General features: G+C 41.8%; 2 protein-coding genes across 3 annotated transcripts in view; both read left to right on the plus strand.

Moving 5' to 3' along the window:
- gtf2h4 (general transcription factor IIH, polypeptide 4) overlaps positions 1–7,970 on the plus strand; it is a 13,292-nt gene extending 5,322 nt beyond the window's left edge. Inside the window, exons 5-14 of the mRNA XM_032536242.1 lie at positions 238–423; positions 851–959; positions 2,609–2,677; positions 2,927–3,010; positions 4,203–4,362; positions 5,398–5,528; positions 6,046–6,093; positions 6,195–6,273; positions 7,151–7,212; positions 7,720–7,970. Coding sequence (XP_032392133.1) covers positions 238–423; positions 851–959; positions 2,609–2,677; positions 2,927–3,010; positions 4,203–4,362; positions 5,398–5,528; positions 6,046–6,093; positions 6,195–6,273; positions 7,151–7,212; positions 7,720–7,830 — 1,039 coding nt within the window. The 3' untranslated portion in view covers positions 7,831–7,970. The remainder of the gene's footprint in view (positions 1–237; positions 424–850; positions 960–2,608; positions 2,678–2,926; positions 3,011–4,202; positions 4,363–5,397; positions 5,529–6,045; positions 6,094–6,194; positions 6,274–7,150; positions 7,213–7,719) is intronic.
- Positions 7,971–10,255: 2,285 nt separating this feature from the next.
- sh3bp5lb (SH3-binding domain protein 5-like, b) lies at positions 10,256–27,510 on the plus strand. 2 transcript variants are annotated; one of them, XM_032536241.1, is made up of 7 exons: positions 10,256–10,824; positions 11,125–11,187; positions 11,386–11,514; positions 22,157–22,318; positions 23,701–23,874; positions 25,009–25,527; positions 25,566–27,509. In XM_032536241.1, the coding sequence occupies exons 1-7, from the start codon at positions 10,582–10,584 to the stop codon at positions 25,638–25,640; spliced, it is 1,365 nt and encodes a 454-aa protein (XP_032392132.1). In that variant the 5' UTR covers positions 10,256–10,581; the 3' UTR covers positions 25,641–27,509. The 2 variants fall into 2 exon arrangements, with proteins under 2 accessions (XP_032392132.1, XP_032392131.1); XM_032536240.1 differs by having other exon boundaries at positions 25,009–27,510.
- The last annotated feature ends 445 nt before the right edge of the window (positions 27,511–27,955 follow it).

A 27,955-nucleotide genomic window follows, 5' to 3' on the forward strand; every position in this document is an offset into this window, starting at 1 on the left:
GCATGTGTCATATCCACTGCGCCATGACGCCATCACCAATAATTATTAATAATGAGAACATTTCAAAATGGCACTTCATATTAAAAAGGTTGCTGACCCCTGATCCAAACTGTTCATAATATCTCACTTCCACAAGATAAACCAAGTTTTCAAGTTAGATTTCTAATATTTTTGACACTTTTGAGCTATGAGTGCAGTACTGTAGCTACAGTTGTCCCCTGCTGTGTGGGCACACAGGGGCAAAGCGTGGGCGGATGAGGGCAGCTCACTGGGTCCCGACCGCCACGCGCGGGACATCGAGAGTCTGGACCGCTACGCCATCGAGCGCTGGGAGGTCATCCTGCATTTCATGGTGGGTTCTCCCTGTGCTGCGGTCAGTCAGGACCTGGCTCAGCTGCTGGTCCAAGCAGGCCTCATGAAAAGGTACGCCGCAGCCGTAATAACCCGCTCAAGTTTGTTTCTACGCTGTAAAATCTCCCGCTCAGTACGTATCTTGGTCAGTCTGTTGGTTAACATTATTAAAAATGTTTATCTATGCTATTGGAAAAGATATCATTGTCCATAACATATAATTATCAGATGTAATTCAACCTAAATATTGATGTTAGTATTGGCCTCAGAAAGCGTATCCTTTGATATTTTTGAAACGATACCAAGTTGGAACCGGTTCTCGATGCCAAGACGACGAGATAGCCTGAAGTCTGTATGTGAGCAGAATCCATCATCAAAGAACGTATAAAGAAAGCAGCGCTGACTCCATAGAAGTTTAGCTGTTTGTTGAGTTCTAGCTGTGTCAGTGCTACAGAATGCATGTGGCCCATGTTGTCCTGTCCTGTGCTCTGTTTGTCAGTGAAGCAGGAGAGGCGCCCTACATCACCTCGGCGGGATTCCAGTTCCTGCTGCTGGACACGGCCTCTCAGCTGTGGTACTTCACCCTGCAGTACCTCAAAACCGCTCAGGTACCGCTGGATATTCTGTAGGCGCGGGGAATAAAATCAAAAATCGTATGTATCGAGAGTTGGGTTTTTTTGGCGACGAATTATAAAATTGATTTTTTTTTTTCAGAATCGATTTTTATTTTATTTTATTTTTTAAACCAATCATTGGCCTAGACATTTTCTGTTTCTGCTAACGGCGACTACATCAGGTCTGTTTCCAGAAAAGGCAGAAATATGTAAACAAAGTAAATAAATGTCAGACTGACTGACATGTGATGTTCATTCTTCTTAGAAAACCATTAGCTTTTAGAAATGTCTCACAATATATGGTCTCTAGAAGGGTATTATTCAACTTTAGTTTTTGTTAAAGAAGGAAAAGAAAATCCCAATACTTAGTAAATCGAATCGTAATACAATAAATGAAATCTCAGTACAAATCCAATCGGGACAGCATTGAACCGGGACAGAAGCATATCGCCCCGCCCTAATCATCTACTACTCTCACCTGATCAGCTTTAAAGAAATTGGACCAGTGGTCGTCATCCATGTAGCATTAAGACTCTAGAGTCTCTATAGCCTGTCATTATTCTGATTAGCTCATATTCAGCAGAGAGGGCTGTAATCAGTGACTGTTTGTGCCAGACTGTGGCTAACGGCCTGTAGGAGCCTGATCAATGTCCATTACAGGGAATGGAATGAATACAAAATAAAGAAGGACACAGTAAGCCTAACTATCCATTTCATGGCAGTTCACCCATGAAAGTGCTGCATAAAGGGATGCAGTGCAGGGACAAAGTCATTCTGACTGAGGAACCTTTATATGGCAGCGGGTTAATTCAACCCGTTTCCTTTTGTTCTGCCCGTTCTGAAGGAAACAGGCCTTATGCAGGAACAATGTTTCAAATCTGAATCTTTTAGGCCAATGAATTGATAAATAAAGGTTTTATTACTTTCCCATAACAGTTGTATTTTTAGCAGTGTAGACAATGTGAGTAAACAGTTGAGTGAATATATGTTTTAATAATGTAACAATAATAATTGTTAAGGATGAAAAAGATTATTCTTCCTTTGAGGCTCTTCTTTCAGATTTTATATTAGTAAAAACTGTATTTATGTTATGAGTGGTGAGTATCACATGAGCTGAATTGTGGATCTCTAGAAGAATCTCTAAATCTATAGACGGACGTCTCCGTGTATAAGATCTGTAAATGTGTAGACACATCTGTACATTGGTTTACTAATTGTTGATTAATTAGAATGTCCATAGTTAGGCTATACTGTTACTGATGACTTGTCTGTCTTTCCAGCTTTTGGAGCAAAATAATATCTATGCACACCACTTACAGATTTGTTTACACATTTGCAAATCTCAGTTCACTTGTAAACCAGAATATAGATTTGGAGATTCTTTTCCACATTTACAAATCTGATTACGCACACACGGAATGAGATTCAGTTGCACAACTCTCCACAAAGTTAATTATTGCAAACAGTTTTGCTAGAATAATGGCTCCATAATTTACCATATGAGCAAATAGAGTGTGGGCAATTCCAATCCTCGTCAGTGGTTTTTGTTAGAGGCCTATATGTTCATGGGGGCTATTATTTGAATAGCTGCCTTTTATTTGAGAATGTCAACTTACATATTGTTGATCATCTGTGTCTTGCAGTCCAGAGGGATGGAACTGGTGGAGATCCTGTCATTCTTATTCCAACTCAGCTTCTCCACTCTTGGCAGAGTGAGTGCACAGCTGTGTGTGTGTGTGTGTGTGTGTGTGTGTGTGTGTGTGTGTGTGTGTGTGTGTGTGTGTGTGTGTGTGTGCGCGCGCGTGCGCGTCTGTCTGTGTGAGCGTCTGTGTGTGTGTGTGTGTGTGCGCGTCTGTCTGTGTGAGCGTCTGTGTGTGTGTGTGTGTGCGCGCGCGTGCGCGTCTGTCTGTGTGTGTGTGTGTTAGTTAGTTACTGATCATGCATTGCCTATGTGCCCCCAGGACTACTCGGTGGAGGGCATGAGTGAGTCATTACTCACCTTCCTGCAGCACCTGCGGGAGTTTGGGCTGGTGTTCCAGAGGAAGGTGAGGCTCTGAGATCCACTAAGACCTAACATACTGTCAGCAGCTCTTCCTCACATCTCCTTCACATGAGAAGAAACTGTACTGATCCTCCATCATCATGGTATACACCTGAGGCCTGTACTACAAAGCAAGGAGATGAGAGATCAACCCGTGTGAAAGCACCGCCCACTGACCAATCACCGTTCTTAGAAGATCAGCTGGGGCTCGGTGTGTGGAGAGAGAGAGGCGCCCTCATAAAGTTGAAACATTTAGAGACAACCACCCCGTTAACATTCCGTGATGGATATCTTTATGAAAGATATAGATTTTAAGCAGAGGGTTTTACGTATAGGCTATTTGTGTTTTACGATGATAAAAGTACTGATTATTGTTGTTTGTGATTAGTCATGCTGTGCAAACACTGCCTCTTTTATGTGAACGGTAGTACCTCAAGTAGAAAATGAATCCAAAAAGATACAGACAGTTGAAATACAAAGAGAGCAAATGGTTTTTGATTATATGCAAGCAACATTCAGAAAGATGAGCTGGTATTCAGGTAGATTATAGCAATACCAGCTTGCTCATCACAGTCACAGCAGGAAGGACTCAGGCAATAGATAGCAAAAGAAAAGTACCATATTTAAACTAAAAAACATGTACATACATTTTAAAGGGGTACTGCAGTGGTTTAGTATTTTTCCATGAAATATTAGCCGGAAACCGATTAATACAAACATTTAACAAGCAGCGGCAGTGATATGTTTGTTGACAGCTGAACCAAATGTGTTTGTAATGACGTTTTCTAGATGTGCTTGGGGTTTGATTTGATTTTCACTTGGAGAACTAATCCTTGTTCTGAATTAGATTGCATTTTTACGGAAATGAACAGTATAGTGACCAGTAAACTTGTTGAAGCATTTTTCGGAATTTAGCTGGGATTTGGTGAACTTGCAGCATGCAGTATGCACAAATAAATCCTCTTAGATTTTTGAACTAATACAGTAGGTCAGAAAAGTGAGGAAAAAAAATCCTGTCAAAATACAAATCTACATTTTTACAGCAAGTCAGTGTCGCTTTTTGCAGCCACCATCATGTCTTATGAAGGCAGAATTAGCGGAGACACTAATCAATTAGAAAGAAGTAAAATTGGTTTAGATAGTCATGACAAGTATATATAGTTGTAATATTTTCTGTGTGTGTGTGTTGTCCTCAGAGAAAGTCGCGGCGGTATTACCCAACCAGGCTAGCCATCACTCTGGCTGCAGGAGTCACTACCAGCTCGTCCTCGTCCTCTACTCTGGCCTCCCCCCCTGGTACTGGAGACACCGGCTTCATTGTGGTAGAAACCAATTATCGCATCTACGCCTACACAAGTATGTCTGAACATGAGAAGCTTTTTGTGCTGCATGTTAACACTAATAAATCAATTTGACCCAATGTTTAAAATCCATGCTGGAGAAGGCTGGGAGGTTTAGAGATTGGGTTTGGGCCACAGCAGCTGGCTGTGACTTTTGAACTGCACTGCTTGAGGGGCGGCTGTGGCTCAGTGGTAGAGCGGTTGCCTGCCAATCGGAAGGTTGGTGGTTCGATCCCTGCCCCTGTAGTCATTGTCGAAGTGTCCTTGGGCAAGACACTGAACCCCGAGTTGTCCCCGGTGCTGTGCATCGGAGTGTGAATGTGTATGAATGTTTATCTGATGAGCAGCCTGGCCACAGTGTATGAATATGTGTGAATGGTGAATGTTTCCTGTAGATGTAAAAGCGCTTTGAGCAGTTGTTAAGACTGGAAAAGCGCTATATAAATACAGCACATTTACATTTACATTTACTACAGTGACAAAAACATATTCAACTCCAACCAGAGTCGGACAGCACTACGCAGGCCAGATGTGTACAGCAGTCAGTCAGTGACAATACCTAGACATTTTTGGGGATGGTTATTTGCGTTCTTACTGAGAGTGAGACGTTCAGATGGATGCCAATCTCATGTGTATGTGTTGAGGACGTGGTTAGCTTAGCATAAAGACTGAATGCAGGGGCAAAAGGTTAGCCTGGCCCTGCATATGTTATAAAATACATAAAGCAACTCCTCTAAATCTTACCACGTAGTAGTCTGTGTTTTGTATTGTTTTGTCTGTATTTGAGTTTTGCTTTTTAAGTTATGTATCCATTGATAAGTTTGTTTTCTCTACTGTCTTTTATGTAATTGATAAGATATTGTATTTAAAAAAAAAAAAAAAAAAAAGCTCCATATGGGGACTAATTCACTTAGGCTATAAATGTTGTGATGTGTGACATAGGTCTATGCTACATATTTGTCCCTATACTAATAAACATACACACAAAATGGATGAAGAAGTTGGTGGACGGATGAGAAGCTGTACTAACGTGTTTGTGTGTCCCTCCCAGACTCGGAGCTTCAGATCGCTCTGGTGGCTCTGTTCAGTGAAATGCTCTACCGCTTCCCCAATGTAGTGGTTGCCCAGGTAACCAGGGAGTCGGTGCAGCAGGCCATCGCCAACGGCATCACAGCACAGCAGGTATTCAACTACTGCACACACAATGTACTACTACGAAGGGGGGCATTGTAAATACCAATTCATAATTTTTGTCATTAAATGGCAGTACTAAGAGAAATATTCATACATTTTTCATAGAGATTAGAATTTGTTTTCATAGAGTAATGTATATATGCTGCCATAATAGTGCCCAGTTGGCCCCCAAATACCAATATTTTCTCCTAAGTGTCTAAAAAACGTCCCAAAAAAAAATCTGTTAATACAGTTACCTTCTTAAATTTTGAATGTACACTACTTACATCGAGCTTATCTTAAGATTTAACCAAAAATGTTAAAAAAGTACCTCAGCACTTTTTTAAACTGGCGGTACCAATGTAGGTCCCAGGGAGGTATGTGTTAAACAGAAACTGCACACATACATATCATACATATCTGTATGATATGTAATGGGCATTTTTCTCACCCAACAGTGTGTGTGGATCAGATTTTCCTTAAAAACATCCAGCTGAATATGAAAATTCGTTCTCCTCCCCTCCAGATTATCCACTTCCTGAGGACCAGAGCTCACCCTGTCATGCTCAAACAGGTAGATCAAACCCATCCATCCTTCCCTCCCTCTAATAGTAATGCTTGGTTGTCCTGTAACGGCTCGGCACAGCATCTTCACGCAGACTCTGTGTTCTTCAGACTCCCGTGCTGCCTCCGACCATCACAGATCAGATCCGCCTGTGGGAGCTAGAGAGAGATCGACTGCGCTTCTCAGAGGGTCAGTTTATCCGTCACTGTGTGTGCAGGCGCCGCTAATGCATGTTCGTCTTTGATGTTTATGGATGACCGGCCTTTATTTTGTTATGGTATACAGTATATTGTCATATACTAGTAAAATGTCGCTGTGAATGTAAAACTCAACCCTGCATTTCCTCAGCACAGCAACACAGTCCTGTAATACTCTCCACTGAAAACACAAATACTCTTTTCATTTACTAATTAATGCACTCAGCTCTTTTTTTGATCGCATGTTTTGTATTAAAGGGGACTATGGCCAGTCATGTGTGCGTGGATCAGGTGTGAGTGTCCAGTACAGGAAACATCCCTACCTAAACTTTCCTTCAGGATGAATAAAGTATCTGTCTGTCTGTCTGTCTGTCTGTCTGTCTGTCTGTCTGTCTGTCTGTCTGTCTGTCTGTCTGTCTATCTATCTATCTATCTATCTATCTATCTATCTATCTATCTATCTATCTATCTATCTATCTATCTATCTATCTATCTATCTATCTATCTATCTATCTATCTATCTATCTATCTATCACTGCCACAAGAAAGTTTTAAAACTGCCCAAAAGTGTGGGGAACAGCTGAATGTTTCCTCAGTTGCTCCGTCTCTTCTCTTTCTCTGGGAAATGAAGCCAAACGCAAAAATGTAACAACAATAATTGTGAAAAATGATTGGGCCATTTCAGTGACACTCTCACACAGCCCTGCAAAAATCACACACTCTGCTGTTAGAAGCCCCAAACTCTCTCTGTTTAAATGACAACACACACATCATCTCCACAATGCTTAATCCTGGCCAGAGGGAAGATTGTGACTCTCTCTCTCTCTCTCTCTCTCTCTCTCTCTCTCTCCCTCCCTCTCCCCCCCCAGGAGTGCTCTACAACCAGTTCCTCTCCCAGGTCGACTTCGAAGTGCTGCGAGACAGAGCTCAGGTCAGATTTTGTTTCCTATCTCCATGACTAAATAGTATACTACCTTATAGTCATTATTTTATGGATTTAATAATCCATTTGGATGTATAAGTGATGTACATTGTTTATTAACAGTAAAACGGGGCTTATAAAATCATGCCAACAATTATTATTTTAATAGCTTAATATTCTATGCACACAAGGTATGTACAAAGGCTTTAGGCCGCCAATGTTATTGTAGGCCCAATTTAATATGCAACTTAATTTTATACAATATGTAGTAGGGGGTCCCCGCTCCGGCTTTCTCTCAGGTAAGGGGTCATTGGCTTAAAAAAAACGTGGAAGACCACTGTATTAAATCAACTAATCGATTAGTTGTCAAAATCACATGAGTATTCGTTAGAAGTTAATATCAGTCTCTGACTTGCTACCCACGCTAGCAGAGAATGATCCACCAACCTTTGGCCCTTCTGCTGCTGCACTAACCCAGTAGTTCCTGCTGCTGTTTAACGGCGTGTTGTGGTGCAGGGTCTGGGCTGTCTGGTGTGGCAGGACGTGGCTCAGAGGGTGATGGTGGTGTCGCCGCAGGGGCACAGCGAGGTCAAGAGGTTCTGGAAACGACAGAAGTCCAGTACGTAACCAGCTGCAGTCCTTCGGGATCAGATTGTCTTGCAGCCACAGTAGCTGTAAGAAATTGGAGATATTATACTTATTTTGTATGTTTCATAAAATGTTGACTACTATGTTTTGGGGATTAAATGGTTATAAGAAGAAAATGTGCACCTGTCTTCTATACTGTACATACTAAAAAAGGTTTTAACAACTCACTGTAGCTTCCGGTCGCCGTCCATCTAGCAAGTCAAAGATAGTCGGGGGAGGAGATGGAAAGCTCCTACAGCTTAGTTACATATAAATGTGCGGATAATTTGTTGTTTTGTCATTAGTGAAACAAATATTGACCTTGTAGTTGAAAAAGGAGCCTGATTTTAGAATGATATTTCCTCCTATGGAGTCCGTTCATCCACATTCGGTGATCAGTTATTTTTGACCAAGAGAATTTTGGATAGCGTTAACAACAACTGCTAACATGAGTTGCTCAAAACCTTTCTTTTTGTGTGAACACAAACTCTGTTCTCAATGCTAAGTCCATGTGTGGAGCCCCTGGTGATACTTGGAGCAAAGTTTCATGTTGTGTCAAGCCGCCTTAGTGTTGTAAAAATAGTGATTTTAATGCCATCATAGAAGTGCCCCTAGCACTCCCATTCAAAAGGCCGTTTGACTGAAAAACGAGACTACGATAAATCTTAAAAAATGGCGCTTCCATCCTAAATATGCTTTTAAACAAAAGTTTGACATTCACAAAAAGACCCTAGGATGCATTTTGGCGAGAGTTACGCTTTAACATCCTCCAGTTCCAACTGGATGAGGATGGGATTTAACTCCGAACCAGGGTCCTCTTCTCATTCATCTGTGCAAAACATCGACTTATTTTAAATTTTTAAAAGGGTCAAGGTCACCCTCTGTTCTAAGTGGACTAGTGTCCTCTTAGTCCTCTTGTGGAGCTTAGCGTCGCCCACGACCATTGTAAATGGTTTAAAGAAAACAAACCAGAGTATTTGTTTTTGTCCTGTCCCAGAATGAATCTGGGGTGTAGCCAGACCTTACTCCACAGAGCTGTGCCGATGGAGCTGGCACTGGGAGACTACAAATCCACACACTCTTCTCTCTGAGTATTGGACAGGAATTTTCAAAGCTCTCTTAAAGGGGGTTTGAGGTGTTTTTTTCTCCTTTTTAATATTTTTATGTTTATGTACGCACCATCCACCGGGGCAAATTCTTTGTGTATTACTTCCTTGGCAATAAATCCTTTCCTGATCCTGAGAGCTCTTTCAGCCCATCTCAACTCAGCAATATCTGGAGTAATTTCTGAAGAAACTAATCTTCCACCATATAATTAACTGCGCCTTTGGCTCTGAAGATGAAACGCTACCCACCCTAACCCATTGGATAAGTGATCTGTTGCAGTTTTGCAGTCAGAGAAGGTTAGATTTGCTGTAGTCTCGCATTGCCAGACCTTTCTCTACAGTGCTGTGGAGGAGGGTGTGACTAGTCCACACAGCATTCCGGGATGAGAGAAAAACCTGCTCTGGTTTATTGGCATTTCTTTAAATTAATCATAATTGTCTTGGGTGGCACTTGCCATACGGAGCAACAACGCCTCCGCTCGGGAAGGAACTTGTTTTGGTGGAACATGTGTACGTTCAAATGTCCTTTTAGTTGTGCAACAGAAAACTCAGATTGGACAGATAGTCTAGCTAGCTGTCTGGATCTACCCTGCAGAGATCTGAGGAACAGTTAACCATAGTCCTCATTATACAAACACAAAACTTTAAGCCCAAAGCAACGGACATCCGGCCTAAAAGAGTGAAATCCAGCGGAATTTCCCTCGGCAATGGAGCAATCCCGGAAGTCAAACGTCATGGATATAGACTATGTTATGGCTGATACCTGATCCACCTAAAAAGGTCACTGTCAGCACTGATATGGATCTGGTGTGTCATATCAATGCATCTCAACACTGACCTTTTGATTAAACGAGAAAACATGAAAGATCTATGCCATGCCATTATAAAATAGAGGAAGAAAGCACAATCCCAGAAGTGGAAAGTCATGGATATAGACTAGATTTGCTCTGAGGGGATCATCCTATAATTATAGGCCATGTGGAAAAACTGCAAGTTAAATTAAAAAGAATATGCTCATGGCATAGCAAATATATGTTGCAAAAAACAGTTGTTTACAATAAAAGTGCAATATATTGGTATAATGTACATCTTTAATATAAAAAATAACAATTTAAATACTGTAATAATGTTACTGTGACAACATTATCACAGTATTTAAATCATACGAGATGGGGTTCTTATTTGGACTGCAAACTTACATCCTTTAAATCTGAAATAATTAAATTAATTAATAATTAAAAAAACAAATCACAAATATTTGTTAGTAATTAGTAGTCCTATTATTATTCATGATTAAACTCATTATAGCCCATATTTATTATGGATATCTAAGAAATAACGTAGCCTGCATAAAAATAACAAAATAAAAGAATTACAAAATGTGTAAGAGGATAAGATGAGAACAAGAGTAGTGAAGAGTATGCAGTGCCACTAACTTAGTGTCATGCAGCCTAAATGACTAAAGCGGCCAGGCTACGTAGAGTGGCCAGCATTACCGACGTAGTACTGCAGGCACAACGGGGCATTTTAACAATTTAAGTAATATTAGTGTTATAATAGCAAGTTTGTAGCGGCTTTGACCGGGACACCGTATTTTGCCGGGGGGCGTGTGGCTGCAACACGACAGCCGAACGACAGGCCGCAAATGGATCCAGGGACATCGCGTGAAAGTACCAACGGCGCGGGGTCGCCTAGACCGAGCGGTCTTCGGGAGGAGACCCCGGGGGGAGAAGCGAGAGGCGGAGAAGCGAGCACCGTGATGTCGAAGCGAAGAGGAGCGGAGGAGCTGACGGTGCCATGCGAGGAGGATGAACCGGGGAAACGGATTCAAACCGGAGGGGAAGAAGAAGCCAGCAAACACGAAGAGGAATTGGACCCAAGGATTCAGGAATGTTATAAAATTATCATTATTACCGACGTAGTCAAATTGAAAAAACATCCAGTTATACTTAAGTAGGTTCATTTGTACATAGGGCATATTTACTAAGCGAAGCGTAGTAAGCATGAGCATACTCCGTGCTCCTATCACAGACTGGTACCTGGGATGGGCAGGCTCGAGACTGCATCTCTGGGCTGCTAATACCCCCCCCCCCTCCTCACTGAAAACATTGCTTTATTTCCAGCATTTTCCAGCCTTCCTGTCCGTATTGTGCTTTTAATGTAGACCTTATTTGTCGTGTGTGTGCAGGAGGAGCTGGAGCATTTGAACCAGGCCAGTGATGAGATCAACCAGCTGGAGCTGCAGCTGGATGTGAGAGCATTTTGTATGTATGTTATATGTGTGTGTGTGTGTGTGTGTGTGTGTGTGTGTGTGTGTGTGTGTGTGTGTGTGTGCGCGCGTGTGTGTGTGTGCACGCACGCACACAGCCTCAGCTTCCACAGTGTCAGAGCATGGCTCACTGGATGTTCTGTCTTGTGTGTGTGTGTGTGTGTGTGTGTGTGTGTGCAGGATGCCCGGTCCAGCTACAGGAGGATCCTTACTGATTCCGCCAGGAAGCTCAATGCTCAGGGCTCCCAGCTTGGCACCTGCATTGAGAAAGCAAGGCCCTACTATGAAGCCCGCAGACTTGCCAAAGAGGTGTGTTTTGTAGCTGCATATGAGTGCAATAAATACTCCCTTTATAAAGTTTCCAATGATTAGTTTTAGTTTAAACTGTGTTAGAGAGATGGTTTAAACCGCGTGACCATGTAGGAAGATGTCGTGCTGCAGGTAAATTGTATATTGAGAAGTGTTAGTCTACCCTTTATAATACATATTATATCAGAAACACCTCTCAGTGTGAGCTGCAGAGATGGGAAAAGTACTCACTTTCCGTACTTAAGTAGAAGTACAGATACTTGTGTCAAAAAATACTCTTGTAAAAGTGGAAGTACCGATTAAACTTCTTTACTCAAGTAAAAGTAACAAAGTACAGGCTTGAAAATGTACTTAAAGTATAAAAGTAAAAGTAGCCTTGCGAATGACAACCATTTTTTATGCAAAGCTACCTGGAGCACACAAATGTTACTAGAAAGACGCTGAGGAACTGGAGAACAAGGTCTTTATATAGCAATGGCTACATTTTAAATGGATGTCTGTAAATATGCCTAAAACATAACATATAATAAGATTCTGACTCATTAGCAAGATATGAATTCAGTTGTGATTCTGTGAGAATTCACAGATCCAGTTTCTATTTGTAATCTTCTCCTTAAAATTTAAATTAATCTATGTGTGTGCTCAAATATGGCTTCTGGAAAGAAAATAAAGGATTAAAATATGAATGACTAAACAGACATTAATGAAGAAGTTCCCCAGCACATTGGCACTTCTTGATGCCTACTATCTCAAACATCTCTTTCAGATAAGGTCAAGGATGATGGGAATGTCTTGCTGTTTGTCTGCCGGATCTCTGTTTTCTTCCTTTTCAATTATTGTCGCCATCCATACTACTATGTGCTAACGTTAGCACCATCAAGCCTTATTGATTTGCTGGGAATTAATGCAGAATGCAGAATCTGTTGAGTTGTCTTAGTCGTGCGTCAAATGCAACGTACAGTAGATATATTCCCATCCATTTAGATTGAATATGGTATTGATGACGTAAACAATAATAACGATAACTCCAGAGAAATGATGTGAAAGTTGAGGACTAGATTAGGACTGGATTAAAGCTGATTCTGGTTTCCAACTTGGCCCCAGGTGTGTCTGTTAAAACAGACGGAGACGACTTCTCTCTAGCTAAGTTTCCATCCACTTGTCAATTGAACTACAGTATCTGAAGTTCAGTAAAAAAACAAACTCATGCGAATAAAGCAGGTGGAAGTGCTGATGCTTCATTAAGACCAACGTGCAAACTAGCTAACAGGTGAAGAACACACCAAAATCACTAGCTAACTTACTTTAAATGTGAAGAACTATTGACTATTAACAGGCTTAAGTGAACTGACAACATGAGTTATATGACTTACAGTTCTCAAAGACGCACACACAATCTCAGCTGATTATCCTCCAGACAGCTGGTCTCTTTTTCTTTTCTCTCACTTTTTTCTCCGTGTGGCACGCGGCGCGCACCCGCTCGCGGTGTGTGGCGCGTGTCCGCGCTATTTTCCGGCATGACAACAACCTCTTGTAAAAAACTAAAGTAACGAGCCAATTTTATAAAATGTAAGGAGTAGAAAGTACCGATGTTTGTGTTAAAATGTAAGGAGTAGAAGTAAAAAGTCGCCACAAAAATAAAGAGTAAAGTAAAGTAAAAATATCTGAAAAATCTACTTGAGTACAGTAACGAAGTATTTGTACTTTGTTACTTCCCATCTCTGGTGAGCTGCAGGGCAGTGCCGGTTCTATTCTGCTATTTTAGGCTGGCTGGTAGAAAGAATTGGTGGCCAACCACAGTACAAGCTCGACTTGACTCGGTCGAGGAGCCCCGTCCTCCTTTTTCCATTGCAGTTTTATTTCCGCCTCATGCGTTAGGCGAGTATGGCTGGTTGTCATAGCGACGCCGCAGGAAACTGCCGTGAGTGACCTAACCCCTAACTTCCAACCGGATGCGTAACGGCTGCTGATCGGCTCCGCTGCGTGACGGACCGTGCTCCGCCGTCCGTCAACACCCACCAGGTCCGGATTTGTTGCGGAACGGCTGCGGCCACGACTGACAGCTGAAGTCTCGAGGACCCACGAGCTCTCGCAAATTGATGTAGAATAGAACCACTAAACCAACAATGGTTTGTTTCTATCCAGAGGAGTAGAGGGGGAACATCTCTGTGCTGTGTTTTCAAGGTGTATTGCAGGGAAATATGGTCCGCCTTGAGCACGGCTGTGTTTTTTTGGAAAATTAACCGGATGTTTATTTTGTTTCTGAACTCGACTTCCTGTCCCGCACTATCTGCCGTGTGCTGAATTGCTGCGGAGCTGGGACGGAGTCGGAACGCAGCCGTTGCGCATCCGTGGGAAAATTGGGGGTACGACACACACACCCAGAATGTTGAAGGTGTGTTTATGATTCTAAGTATGTGGCTGTTGCCACAGCCATAAGACAACTTTTGTTTGACGCTGGAGACAGCCCCACCTGTCGCTAGCAATGATGACGCAGTGATCAGTGACGATTCTCTCCGACCAATCAGAAGGCTGCAGGTTTTGTCACCTTGTGGTATCGCCTCAGCCCGCTTGGAACCTCGACGGAGGTGATGCTAAAAAATGTCTCTGGTACTTTTTTTCATAATGTAGAGTTGAGGCAAGTTGAGCAAGTACCATGTAATGGAAAAACACCATTAGGAGGTTGATAGCACAGAGGTTAGAGAAGCACACTAGTGGCCTAATCACAGCTGGCATGGCAACCCAAAGGCATAGGTGTTGTTTCAACATTGGTGGGGACCAAGGGCGTAACTTTGGGTTCAACATTGCAGAGATTGAGATCTCCACTTTTAACCAAAACTGAAATTTTGTGTGTCAAACACTTCATTTTTTCCAATCTGGTGAATTTTTCTGCAACAAATTAGTGCTTTTTCTGCATCAGTTAATGCTATGTATGCATTTATTTATGTAAATGAAATTATAATAAGGTTTTTGGGGTGGATTGCACTGGCTAGTTTTGATTTTTGGGGGAGTTGTAACCCACCCACCCCCCCTGTAAATTACGCCTATGGTGGGGACATGTATGATGATTGGGGTCCGGGGGACCTCCCTGTAAAGGGAAAACTCAGGGGAATTACATCTCATTTCATATACCTGAAGAAGATTCAGGAGACCTGCATGAATACATTCATGGTTACAATATGTCGAGCAAATGTTAAATTTAAATTATTCATATATTCATGGTTACGTTATGTTGAGCAAATGTTAAATTTAAGTTATTCATAGTTTAACTTGCAACATCATCGATTGATTCCTTAGATCATCTATTTTCACATGGTACCAAATAGCTTTACAACTGGGCCCACAAGAGTTTAAGCAGAGCTTAATAATATTTCAGACTGCCAATTCCATACAAAGCACATGTTACAGGGCTGACTTTAAAGGTGCCCTGCCACACAAAACCGTTTTTACTTGTATTTAAAAAAAAAAATATATGTTAGGTCCATATGTGTTATGTTGTGATTGTGAAAATGAACTGCTATACCTCCTCTGTCAGCTCTAGCCACTGAAAAGAAATAAGCGGAGAAATCAGGCCAATCAAAACAGCTGGTCAGTCTGATGTCATGTTGCCTGAGCTCATTACTATTCATGAGCTCACCCAGTTGTGTTGAGTAATGGATGCTGATAGACAGGCTCTCATTAGCTAGATGTTAGCACATCAGAGTGAATCAGAGTGAAAACTGGCACATATCGAGCTGAGTCTTCCACACCAGAATGGCTTGAAACAAGGTAACCAAGGCTTTTTTACCATGGTAGAACTTCAGACATTACCACAAAGTAATGACATACATGTGGCAGGGCACCTTAAAAATGCTAAGTTAGCACCACTGTACAAGAATGTGGACATAACTATATATTATAACATTATTAATTAATAATAATGAATAATATCAACTTACGTCAAGTAGATTCTGTCAGTCTCTAAAACGTTTGACATAAAACATTTAGTGACAACAACGGCGTGGAAAAACAAATGATGAAATACGAGTTTGCAGATCCAAACTGCTCTGCATTCATTTGTACATTGTTTTTCACAAGTCACAAAGTAGAGGCACAGATACAACACCGATTTACTGAAACAAATCAATTTGGGAATTGTGTTTTAGTTTTTAAAGTTGCAAATACTTATGCGACTTTTTTAGCGACTACAATTTCCTGTATTCTGGTAAATCTCGTAAAAAAAAAAAGTGATAACAATAATATTTTTTATGAATAATATTTGTACAGAACCTTTTATATCAGAAATGCAACACAAAGTGCTCTACAATAAATAAACAGCATGACATAAACAGACAGAATGAACATAAAAACTGGTATAGAATGTAATAATTATAGGAAATAAGATGGAAAATCAAAGCAACGTGAAGCAGTAGCGCTGAGCTCACAGCTGGCGGTCAACCCGTGTAGTTTAGGCTGAGAGTGAACAAGGGTTGCGTTCCATCTTAATCGCTGGCTCACTCTGCTCTCCGTGTGCCGTGTGCTGTTATGTAAGGGTTAATGGCCGACGACAGGTCCATTGTCAGGTATTAATGGACAACGGCAAGGCTTGAACGGCCAAAGTCCAATAATACCTGACAATGGACACCTCGAAAGGCATTAACCTGCTCATAGCATGGTCACTTGCCATGTGACATTTTTTTTGAACCGTTGTATTTTATTGCGTTTTAAAATCGAAATCTCAAGTTTTTAACAATAACTCAGTTTCCCTGGTTACGCCTGAGGGTTTGACTAATACCTGGAACAATCGTTCCCATCCCATGAGGTTCTCCTGCAATAGAGCAGACCTTAGACATGACTTGCCACCCTTGCCAACAGGAGATTGTTATCGTCCGCTCAGCTCAGAGAACCCTTCAGCTCAGACAGCTACGAGCAAGAAAGCCAACGCCATGCTAGAGTCAAAGTCAATAACATTGTGTACAGCTGACAATCAGTAAATATATTTTGACAGTATGTTTCACATCAAGACAAGCTAGCTAGCTACCAAAACAATATAAAGATTTTCACGAACAAATCATACGCAATGTGTATTGTCGCACAAGGAGAGACCTGAACAGTGAATGGGATGTGACATAACGTTATTCGCTGAATCAGAGTCAGTTCAGAGGGGCAGCGTAACTTGCTACCTGCAGCTTGTGTGTTAGCGCAGTCATGTGGCGTTCAGAGGACGAGGCCGTGAACGCCACAAGGTGTTGGAAATAACACATTCACATTTTCTTTTCTGTTGCACATTCATTTCGAGCGGTCTGTTTCACCTAAAGCTCCCGTAGTAGGTGTCCTGTTCACACATAGATGGCTCCAAGTTGAGTTCCTGTTGCAGTGAATGTGAATGACATCAACTGACAGGAAGTTAACAAGGTGCCGGGCTGTTGCCTGGCGAAAGAATTCCATTTAAAAGGTCTATAACACTTTTTTATGGACACCCTGTAGCCAATCAGAATTGATTATTCACCCAGTCCATGGTATAAGTAATATTAAGGGCTGAGGGGAAGTGGAACTACTAATGAAACCCATTAGGGGACCTAAATAATGATACTTATATTGAATGATTTGGCTGTAATGAGACCTAATTGATTAGGGTAGAGGTTTAACCCTCGGAGCGAGGCCTGTGTGGCGGTCTGTTCATCAACATGCTGAGCACTCATTCCAAACTGGAATTGAACTAATGAAAATTGCCCAGACAAAGGGCAGAGGTCTATTTGGAAGCAATAAAGCAAATAATCGATTATTAATCTGAATCTTATTTTCACTGTCATTTTTAATTAAAAAAATGCAATATCACATCAGTAATGTCCATGTGCAGATTTGAATTAACCCCATGCAATACAATGGTCCAACAGTCCCTACATTGCTATTTTCACTTATTGTGATGTAATTGCTTGGAGGATCTTCATTTGCTTCATATTCCTAAAATCAGTTCAACCTTAGCTGAAAGGTTATGCAAGTCAATAAACCATAATAGCATTGAAATTGTTTGATAAATAAAAAGAAATAAAAAAAAGTAAAATGTTTTTATCAGATGTTACTAAACGAACACACTAAACATACTGATCCAAAAGATTTCTAGATTTAGAAACATAAACGGAATATTTCGGAACACTCCAGTAGTTATTTGAACAGTTGACCATGGTACATGTTTTAGTTCTTGAGAGTGTGAAGGTGTTTTATCTGCAGTAGACTGAGGTCACACGGTTTGGTCACGGAAAGTGATAGCATCATCACGAGTGTACAAAGTGATGACACCAAAGAAACCTCAGCTTTGTGCTGCAAGAAGAATACATGTTCTTGCTGTTCTGTTTTTTTTATTTTAGATGGATTAAACAGGATGATGTAAAGAACCATGTCCCGCCCCCGACGTTCCCTGATGGTTAAACATGTTTGACAGGCCGTTCATGCAAAGACTCCATACAATTAATAAGCATCATCACCAACGGTGACGCAGTCATTCATCTTTAAGCAGCGACCGTACATTCTTTGAAGCCTTCTTCCTCCCGGCGGGCCTTCCTGCTTCCTTCTCATGCAGAGAAGTCCACCAGACCTTCCCCTGGGATTAACACAACCTTGACTTTAACAATTTGATTTCCCCAAACTAACGCAGATGCCCGTCCCTCCAGGCTTTGAGCTCACTGAGAGCTGCATGTCTGGAATGATTTATCCAGGATGAACCCCAGTGACATTATTTTAAAATGCGGCCTACAAATACAAATATGATAACTTACTGCCTTTTCCAGTGAGATTTGGTAACTTTTGAAGGAAGAAATAACACAATCTTTGTCTTACAATTAAAAAAAGTTGAATATGTTGGCAATAAAATGTATCTCAATTCAATACACTCAGAGGTTATGCTAAAAAATACAAGCAATTGAATACTAAACTGTGAAAATTAACCACTACTCAATACTTTTTGTTATAATTAAATACCCCTTAATTTAGAGCATTGAAATGTTCTACTTTACAAACCATCTGTCTGAATGGATGTGGTTTGAATCCCCCTCATTGAAATGTCCCTATTTTCTCAAAACAGTTCTAATAACCTGGTTAGCAGACCTAGAGAACTCCTTCAGTAACCGGGGTGTTTCTCCACGTATACACCGTTAAAGGACAATTCCAGCGCAAAACAAACCTAGGGGTTAATAACACATGGCTACCAAGTCGACCGTTCTCTGGGATATGTTTTCATAGTTAATCGAATGTGACCAGTTTTAACGCAAACCGCTAATTAGCTTGCAACGCTAGTAGTCGGGGCACTGGTAAAATAAAAAGAAATTGCTATTTCTATATGACTAACAGGGCTCTAAATAGCACCACACTTCCACACACAGTAGCACAGTGATGGTCCCTACATGTAAACCAAAGCATTGAGAACTTTGTAAGGGAACAGTTTATGAAGACGGTACCACTACATATACAAACACGCAGGCACCATCTTGGGAAAACAGTCATGACCAGTCGAACCACGAACGCCGTGCAACCAGTGACATAGTTCAAGCCCGGTGTTTGTCATATCCCTGAGAACAGTCGACTTGGTACTGCTATGTTATTTTGCGCCTGAATTGTTCTTTAACTGGGGTAAGATCGGGTTAAACGTCTGCGCATCCGCCACCTCCCCCCCCCACTCCCTGGAGTGTTTTTCAACTCAAAATAATCCGTCAGTGCTGTGATTTGTAGTCGTTGCCATGATACCGTACAACTAAACAGCGATGGCCGAATCAGCGGGCCGTTGACAGCCAGGTGTGTCTGTTTTCCTCCCCGCCGAGGCAGCAGCAGACACCGGGAATTGGCTAGACAGATTGTCCACCTCCGGGGCTGTCAACGCTGTGTCTCGGCAAAACTGTGGAGGGACCAAGCAGCCCCCGATGCGCTACTTTTATTATTTTAAAGCGAGTCTCTTTGACTTTTGGGGAAATGGGCCATTTAACGAACTTGAAATGTGTTTTTTCTATGGACCATGCAACCATATTCGGGAAACCTGTACACACAATTCTCTGTTATAATCAAAAAAAATAATTTAGATTTCATAGCATTACTAATATATTTATTATTACATTAACTGTCAAAAAAAGTAAAATCATTAATAACTACATTTGGTAATGTTGGTAAGGGTCTTATTCTTGCATATAACAACGTGCTTTGAATTATCTTTAATAATGGTATAGGTATTGATTTACAGATCTTATTTTATTCTCTATAAGTACAATTTAAATTATATTTGTCGAAGGAAGCTTTATGTTCCAAAATGTTACCATTACCATCTCATTTTTAAACACAATGCCCTTTTCATACCAGTCGTACTTAAACAATGATTTCCTGTTGATAATAATGACCCTGTTGTTCCATAAGGTGGATCCATGGGGAGAAAAAATATGGGTGAATATCATTTTCCAATATTGGTAAAATATGTTTGTGGAAAGTCTGGTTGTGATAAATATATTTTCAAGTAAAACTTAAAGGTCCCAAACTTTGATTTAAAGTCCAAGGCTTTGATACCGCCCATATCACACTCTTTAACGAGCTGTGATTTCTAAATATAATAGGTTTTATTTTCCACAGGAATTGGAAAATAATTGAGTTGACTTTCTTGACATTAACCGGAAAAAACATACAGGAAGAAACTGGAGGAGTTACTTTGGAAATACCTTCTGTTTTAGACCAAAGATAGTGAGGTCTCTGGTAAGCCAGCGACTCAGAGATTTCTTCATATCTATTAAACGGTTAGGAAAATTAACATCTTCCCTTCTGATAGCATTTTTAAATTTAATTTAATTTGATTTAATTTATTGCTATTCACAGTGAATTATCACCATGTACCATGGTCTCAGAACACTTTGAGTCACATTTGCAATTCCCAGTTTCCAATTTAGCTCATATAAAAAGCAAAATTAAATATAAAATCAACAACACAAAAGGAATATAATTGGAGCACCATAGGTCAAAACATGAAATAAAACAACAAAGGATAGTGCTTAATAAAATCAACAATACAACAGGAGTTCAGAGATTATGGATTTAAAACATGTCCATAATGATTTGAATAAAGAAATGTTTGAAGTCTGCATTTAAAATTGTCCACTGAACCTTTCTCCCTAATGTTGGATGGAAGACCATTCCAAAGGCAAAGGCCCAGGTAGCAGCTGATCTTTTTTTTTTTTTTTTTTAATTATCCACCACTCTGCCCCCTTTTCTCACTATCTTACCGTCTCCTAGTACCTATCTGCTCTGATGATCCTCAGTGCTATCCTCCACCTGAATGGGAAACTTCCCAAAGCGAGTGTTAGAACCTCAAACTAACGCATACATTAAAGTAATAATACATAACCATTTCCATTAAGTTGTATAACTTAACTTTGAGAACTACGTTTCACGCTGAGAGTAATCTGTATGTATAGGCCTGTATGTATTTATAAGTTTTACTCAACTATTTTTCATATATATATATTTGATTACAATGTTACAAACACAGCTCCGTTACACTTTAGGCTAGTAGATCGTTGATCATCTCCTTCTCCGTGAAGGGGGGAGACAGTGAGAGAAAGAGAAAAAGAGGTGCTCAACAATCAGCTGAAGTGATTGGACCATCTGATGAGCAGTAAACAGTGTGCAGATTTACAGTGGGATGTGCTCAGTGTGTACATATAATGGTTATTAGGGTCTATATTTTTTATGGACAAAGTTCAAAACTGAGTAATAGCATTTTGCAGAAAGACTCATTTACAGAGGATCCACAAAGCACATACCCCAGCTTCTCTAATTTGAAGCTTGGAGGTTCTTACTTGCGTATCACATCCGTTATCTGGCTCAGGTTTTGTAGCTTTTTTTGTGGATTTGTTTGTGGTTGTATGTGCTGTCCTATTTAATTGCGATTAATCGCATGATTTCTAATAGTTAACTTGCACATTTGGTGTGTGGTGGTAGAGACTGGCGGTACTCCGGGGGGTAACTCAGTTCACATGGACAGGACATGCAGATAACTTTAGTCTTGAGGAGAAGAGCTTTGAAACTCAATATTATGCCATTCTTAAGACCCTTTTCTTTGTCAGTTTCTGCTCAAGGAGATTTGTTTCATTTTTTTTTTTATTTTGAGCTGCTTTTAAGTGATGATAGATTTATTAAAAAATGTGAGTAACAGCCTATTACTCAGAACAGGAAGTCTGTCTTTAGATGAAGTGTGTATGTGTCCATTGGTGGCTCGGTGTTAGGTGAGTTCTCCAGGAAAACCGGAAGTGTACGACAGATCTCCAGGAACATCTTCAGCACTGTGGGTCGCCTCGTAGACTAGACTGGAGATGCGCTGCACTTTGCTCCCCGATTTCCCAAACAACAGAGCAGCCCAAAGCACGTGAACAGAACGTGTGTTAACAGCATGTAAAAAACGAAAGAGTGCCGAAAAAATGATTTTGCGCTAACCCGTTATTGTTTCCATTTCGACATCCCTAATTTTGACATTTTGGAAACAGTCTTCAACAAATGTTTGGATGGTGTGGATAGCAGATCTGACTGGCAGCCTGATGCTGTAAGAACCAGCTCCACTCAGTTTGCAGCCTCTAACTGAGTGCAGCCTTTTCATTGTTGCAGCTGATAATATGACTGCTGCTGTCTGCTCCTCCAGGCCCAACAGGAGACCCAGAAGGCTGCTCTGAGATATGAGAGGGCCGTGTCCATGCACACTGCTGCCAGAGAGATGGTGTATGTGGCGGAGCAGGGCCTCCTGGCTGACAGGAACACCATGGACCCAACCTGGCAGGAGATGCTTAACCACGCCACCGCTAAGGTACACGCCCACGCGGCCTGGGAGAACTTCTCGATCCACAGGTGTACCTAAAAGGAGGAGAATGTCTTCGTTTTTTCGTAGTAACCCTTCTTTTCCAATAGGTGGTCACTTTAAACCTTATACTGCACTACACACACACACACACACACACACTCAGGATCAGGCACACAGAGAGAGACCACACACACACACACACACACACACACAAACAAACACACACACTCACACACACTCTCACACACACACACACACACACACACACACACACACACACACACACACACACACACACACTCACTTACTATCTTTTAGCGATGCACGAGTTGGCTCTTTATCCGAATCCATGTGTAGGCTTTTAATCATCCAATCACCCTCCACCCATCCGAATTAATTCTTTTCTCTGCATTAGAAACCCACACTCACATATCCCTGCCCCTCGACAGTCCCTGCAGGCTACTTTTCTTTTTTACTACTGCCTTGGAATGATGTGTGAGTGTTTTCATTATACATTTAATTTAATGATTAGAGAGGCTGCTTGTTAACGTTTCCACGCGCGCAGTAATGTCACTACAGCTATCATCCGGGGACATTTAAGCTCTCTGGCTATAGAGACACAGAAGTTTATGTGTGATAAATCTGTTTGAGTCAGGATTTAGTCGTATCTTCAGTTAGTCTTTAAATTGACTGTGAGTCTCTAGTATCATTAACCCGGATCAGTTGAGGCCTACGTCACTTCAATCTATAATAAAACAGCACCACACACAAACCTCTTGTAACATGAGTTACCACTATTCCTAGCCATCTTAGCTGCAAAAAGCTTTATAACGGCTCCACAAGTCAACTCAAGCTGAGTCGGGGAGCTCACGGACCATTGGATTCACTCCAGAACTCACGAGCCCTCAATGACTCCCAAGTCCTCGATGACTTACGAGCCCTTGGTGACTTGTGAGTTGTTGATGTTTGCTTGAGTCAGTGAATCCCACAAATCAGCTGACTATGAGTGGATCTGATTCAGACAAGCGAGTGAAGTCTCTCCTCGAGTTAAGAGTAAAGTAAATCAACAAAAAAGCCATTCTTTCATTTCTAAATAACATACAGTGTTCTGCACGTAGCCTAGCTAGGCCTGCTGTAGGTTGGGTGTATACATGTAATAAGTTAAAATGCAATTAGGTTGAGCACACAGTCGATAAAAAAAAAGAAATTAGTTTTCTTATTCCTAGCAATACTGACTCCAGTGATTCAAGTGACAACCTGCTTCAGTTTAGTGGACGACTCAGAATTACCAGCATCCTTAAAAGGAACTAATTGGAACTAAGGCCTAATGTGGGATTTGTGGACTCATGCAGTGTTCCTGTCTCAGTCATATTTCCTGTGCTGGTCAGGTGAACGAGGCGGAGGAGGAGCGCCTGCGCAGCGAGCAGGAGCACCAGCGCGTCACACAGCTCTGCCAGGAAGCCGAGGCTCGAGTCCAGATACTCCAGAAAGCCCTGAAGAAGGTCATCGTCAAATCCAAACCTTACTTTGAACTCAAGGCTCAATTCAATCACATTCTGGAGGTTTGTACCAGTACAAATCCTGCTTCTTTTTTTACAATACAAGCAAATACACACACATGTGTTCATGCTGACAAACACTTTTCTTACCATGAGTGAGCAGGGACACATTATTTAAAAGTTAAAGTCTCACCCCCAAATGCCGCCTGGGAAATTGAGTCCAGATCTCGGCTAGGAATCTTATATAATGCCAGACCAAACTCTTACAGACTACACAAGTTCTAACTCTAACGAACTTTCAAAAATGCAACTGTGAGACCAACTCACTATACTAGAGTTGGGCGTCTTATGCTGAAACAGCGAAACTCACACATTACCAAAGTTAACGTTTTCACAAGCACTTCTCTGTCTTTGTAAAATATCTGCTTTTTGTTTCAGACCGCATTCACTCTTAGTTTGTCTCTGTCGTCCATAAACTTAATTATCAGCGTTCCCTGGTGTGCGGACGGGGCGTTCCTCTGTCCCACGCAATGGTTTCTCTCCAGGACACTTAATATTGTGTGTGGCATTTTCTTTTGCGGTGTGATGTTGTGTGTGAATAAGTTTCTTCCTGAGACTATTTAGCAGAGCCACCGTCACTGCGTCTAAAGACACCCAAGACCATTGTGATTGGTTTAAAGATATCCAGAGAGTTTTTTTCTCCTATCCCAGAATGTATCTGCGCTATCTGGCATTGCGAGACTAGGTATGGTTTGCTTTTTCCATTCCATTTCTTTTAGGGGCTGGATCAAAACAGGTCACATGCTTGTTTCATAGAAAAAAATCTATACAAACTTCTAGGTGCTAAAATCTGCATTCGGTCCGGTAAATACCGGTTGTTTAGGAACCGGTGCCAATATGACACCGGTTTTGATGCCCAACCCTAGTTGGCGATCACACAAGAGAAGAGAATCTGCAGTCCATAGTGCAACTCTTATTAATCTTCCCATAGTGCCTGAACAAATACAAAATGTAGCACTTTGCATAGAGACTCAATATGTAGTTGTTTAGGAACCAAAAGCAGAACCGAAATTATAATTTCTTAATGGTTACTTTGGAGTCTGAATTTTGGAACTGGTTCATGATGCCCAATCCTTGTATCCAGAGATATTTGAATGTCACTGTGAGCCTTGCTAATTTCCTGTAAACTTTTTTCAGGAACATAAGGCTAGAGTAGTACAGCTGGAGGAGCGGGTGGCGAAAGTGAAAACACGTTACTCTGTGGCCCTGCGGAACCTGGAGCAGATCAGCGAGCAGATCCACGCACAGAGGGGTCAAATCAGGGCCAGCAGGGGGCGTCCTGCAGTCTGCGGGGGACGGAGCTCCCCCGTGGGTGCTGAGGCTGAGTTCCAAGCTGCCATTGGGATTCCCATCGGGAGCAGCAGTGAGGGATTTAGCGGAATAGAGAGCAACTGGGCGGACGGTGAGAAGACCAGGCTGTGGGTGGAGAGGCACAGGGAGAGCGGCTGGGGCCAGAGGGAGCGGCTGGAGGCGGAGCACCCCGCCTCAGACTGCATGTCAGTCATCAGCCTGCAGACCATTGCCTCTGACCTGGAGAAGTGTGACTCGGTGGAGCACCTGGGGGACCTGAGCGACGCTGGGAGCGCCCTGGCGGAGGAGTGGGAGCGCGACAGAAAACCTAATGAGAGGCCGGACAGCAGGGCAGCAGGGGCAGGAGCAGGGGCAGGAGCAGGGGCAGGAGCAGGGGCGGAGATGCCCCCGCAAGAGAAGGGAGGGGTTACCAAGGAGACGCAGGAGAGCTTCAACAAACAGCACCACAGAAGTGTTAGTCTATGATAGTCAGCCGGAGGACCAAGCTGAGGAGAGAGGAGCAGTAATGGTGCGTGTCCACTGGCTGCGTCAATTCCACATTTCTCAGCCCTAGTCTCTGTAAGCAGCCAGCAATGCATTCTGGGAGCGTCACTACGACTTTGAGAAGCTGAGCATTGATTTGGCTGCTCTACATTTGCATAAAGTTGAATCTAGACTGCTTTATGTAAATCAGAGGCGTCAAGCTCGGCTTGCCGCCTCTCTGAAAATCTTTTAAAATGACCGTTGGCGATCTAAAATGAAGATAGATTCAGCAGCTGCCGATTATTTCTCTCATAATATGTTTTTAGGAACACATTTCTGTGAATTATTTTTTTGTAAAATGAGCAAACGTTTCCAAACAAGCCGCCGTGTTGGTCTGATTTGAAATCATGAGTGAAGCGTTCATCCAATCAGGTGCAGCCATCAAGCTTTTCTTTGCTTGTCAGTGGTCAGCGAAGAGCAACTGACAACCGCAAGTGGAAAGAACATCAGTGGTCGAGTCCAATGGTGGGAAGTGGGGCGTCAAAAAAACGCCACAGTGGGCACGCACTGTAAGGATTATGACGAGCTCATGATGCGGGAACAGAGAGACAAAGAACCCTGACTGAAATGTGAAATGGAGAGACTGACAGCGGCACAGCAGCGCCCTGACACTGCAGTTAGGAATAGCAGGAAGCGTTGGCAGGTACACGGGCCACACACTAATTAATCTCTGCGTGACTGCAATTATATGAGAGAGCCGTCCTGCAGAGAGCACAGACCTCCCCTCACTCTCCACTCTGCTGCTCCACATGCTAAAACGTAAAAGAAAGTCCATGAAACAAGTACAAGAAATGCATTTCTACACTGAAACACTTTTCATTCATTTATATGTCTTCACGGACAATTTTAAAAAGTTGGTACCACTTGGCACAAGTTGGTTTTTGCTTTAGGGATGGACAAATGGGTCTCTCCGGTTTGTTATAACTTTAGTTTTCATTGTAGCTTTGGCCATCATTTCTATCCGATATAGTAACTTGTTGAGATCTGGAAACAGAAACACAAGCCGGGCTGTACAGTTTCTCCAGATTACTTAAACCACTTTGATTGGCAGTCAAAAGTGAGTTCACCTGAAATGTTGCTACTAATCCCTCATCACACAGTGAAACGGCTACGTATGTAGTGGTGGGTCCAGTTAAGCCAGCAAGTCACTCTGTAAACTTTGACAAAGAACATTTTGGGCAACCATTTTTAGACCTGCACCTGCAGCTTTTTGGTAAAAAAAAAAAAGCTGTTCGCAGGGATTATTTTTCTGGGACATCTCCCTCCACTCTCTGCCATAACAAATCCCTGACACGCTACCCCCTAATGCAGGAGCACTCTTAACCACACATTAATCTTTTTAAATTTCGTCACATACAATCATACCGTTCAATATAGTGAAATTCAATTTTTCAACTTCTACCCGTGTCAATGAATGGTAATTTATGCCTCTAAATGAATTGATTTCCTTCTTGAGTTATATATCTGTACCACCCAGTACTTTTAAAATACATTTTTAAAGGAGCAATACAACCCATAAAATGCAATTTTGCAAAAAAGTGATTGCCACCCCTACCATGTTTCAAAAGTAGTTTCTGCCCCTAAATGACTTAATTCAATAATTAGGGTTTATGTCTGACAGATTATAGCTAGTACTTTTTACCTGTCTTTGTAAAGGGCCAATACATCCAGTAACATAGATTTATATATATCTTAACTAGAGATGTTCCGATTCCGATACCAGTATCGGAAATGCCTCCGATACTGCCTGAAAATGCTGGCATCGTATCGGCGAGTACTGGCAGTACAGGGCACGTCGACCGATACCACTAACTATTAAAAATAGGAACTATTTACTGGTTAGCTCCGTTGCTCGGACACAGTTCTTCTTCGCCCCTCGCTTAAAATAGTTGCGCTGCTGTTTTAGAGGGGCGAAGAAGATTGATCGCCCTAACTCTCCTTAAACACAGATCTGCATTAGCGCATCATGTCGCATTGCCTACTGGAGCATACGCATCATCAGTACCTGGATGTTCCCACCGGTAGACGGCAACATGCAACATATGCAAAGAAGCAATTTCAAGGGGTGGCACGAGTGTTGCAAATTCAACAGTAGCAACTTATTAAACATTTGAAGACTCGTCACGCTAAAGAGCACAACGAATTTCGAAAACTACGGGAAGGGGACGAACTGCAGCAGCAACTCTGGAAACTGCCTTCAAGTGACGAGAAAATTCCCCAAAGACAGCCAAAAAGCAACAACGATAACCAA

The sequence above is a fragment of the Etheostoma spectabile genome, chromosome 14, assembly GCF_008692095.1.
Source record: "Etheostoma spectabile isolate EspeVRDwgs_2016 chromosome 14, UIUC_Espe_1.0, whole genome shotgun sequence".
Taxonomy (NCBI): Eukaryota; Metazoa; Chordata; class Actinopteri; order Perciformes; family Percidae; genus Etheostoma; species Etheostoma spectabile.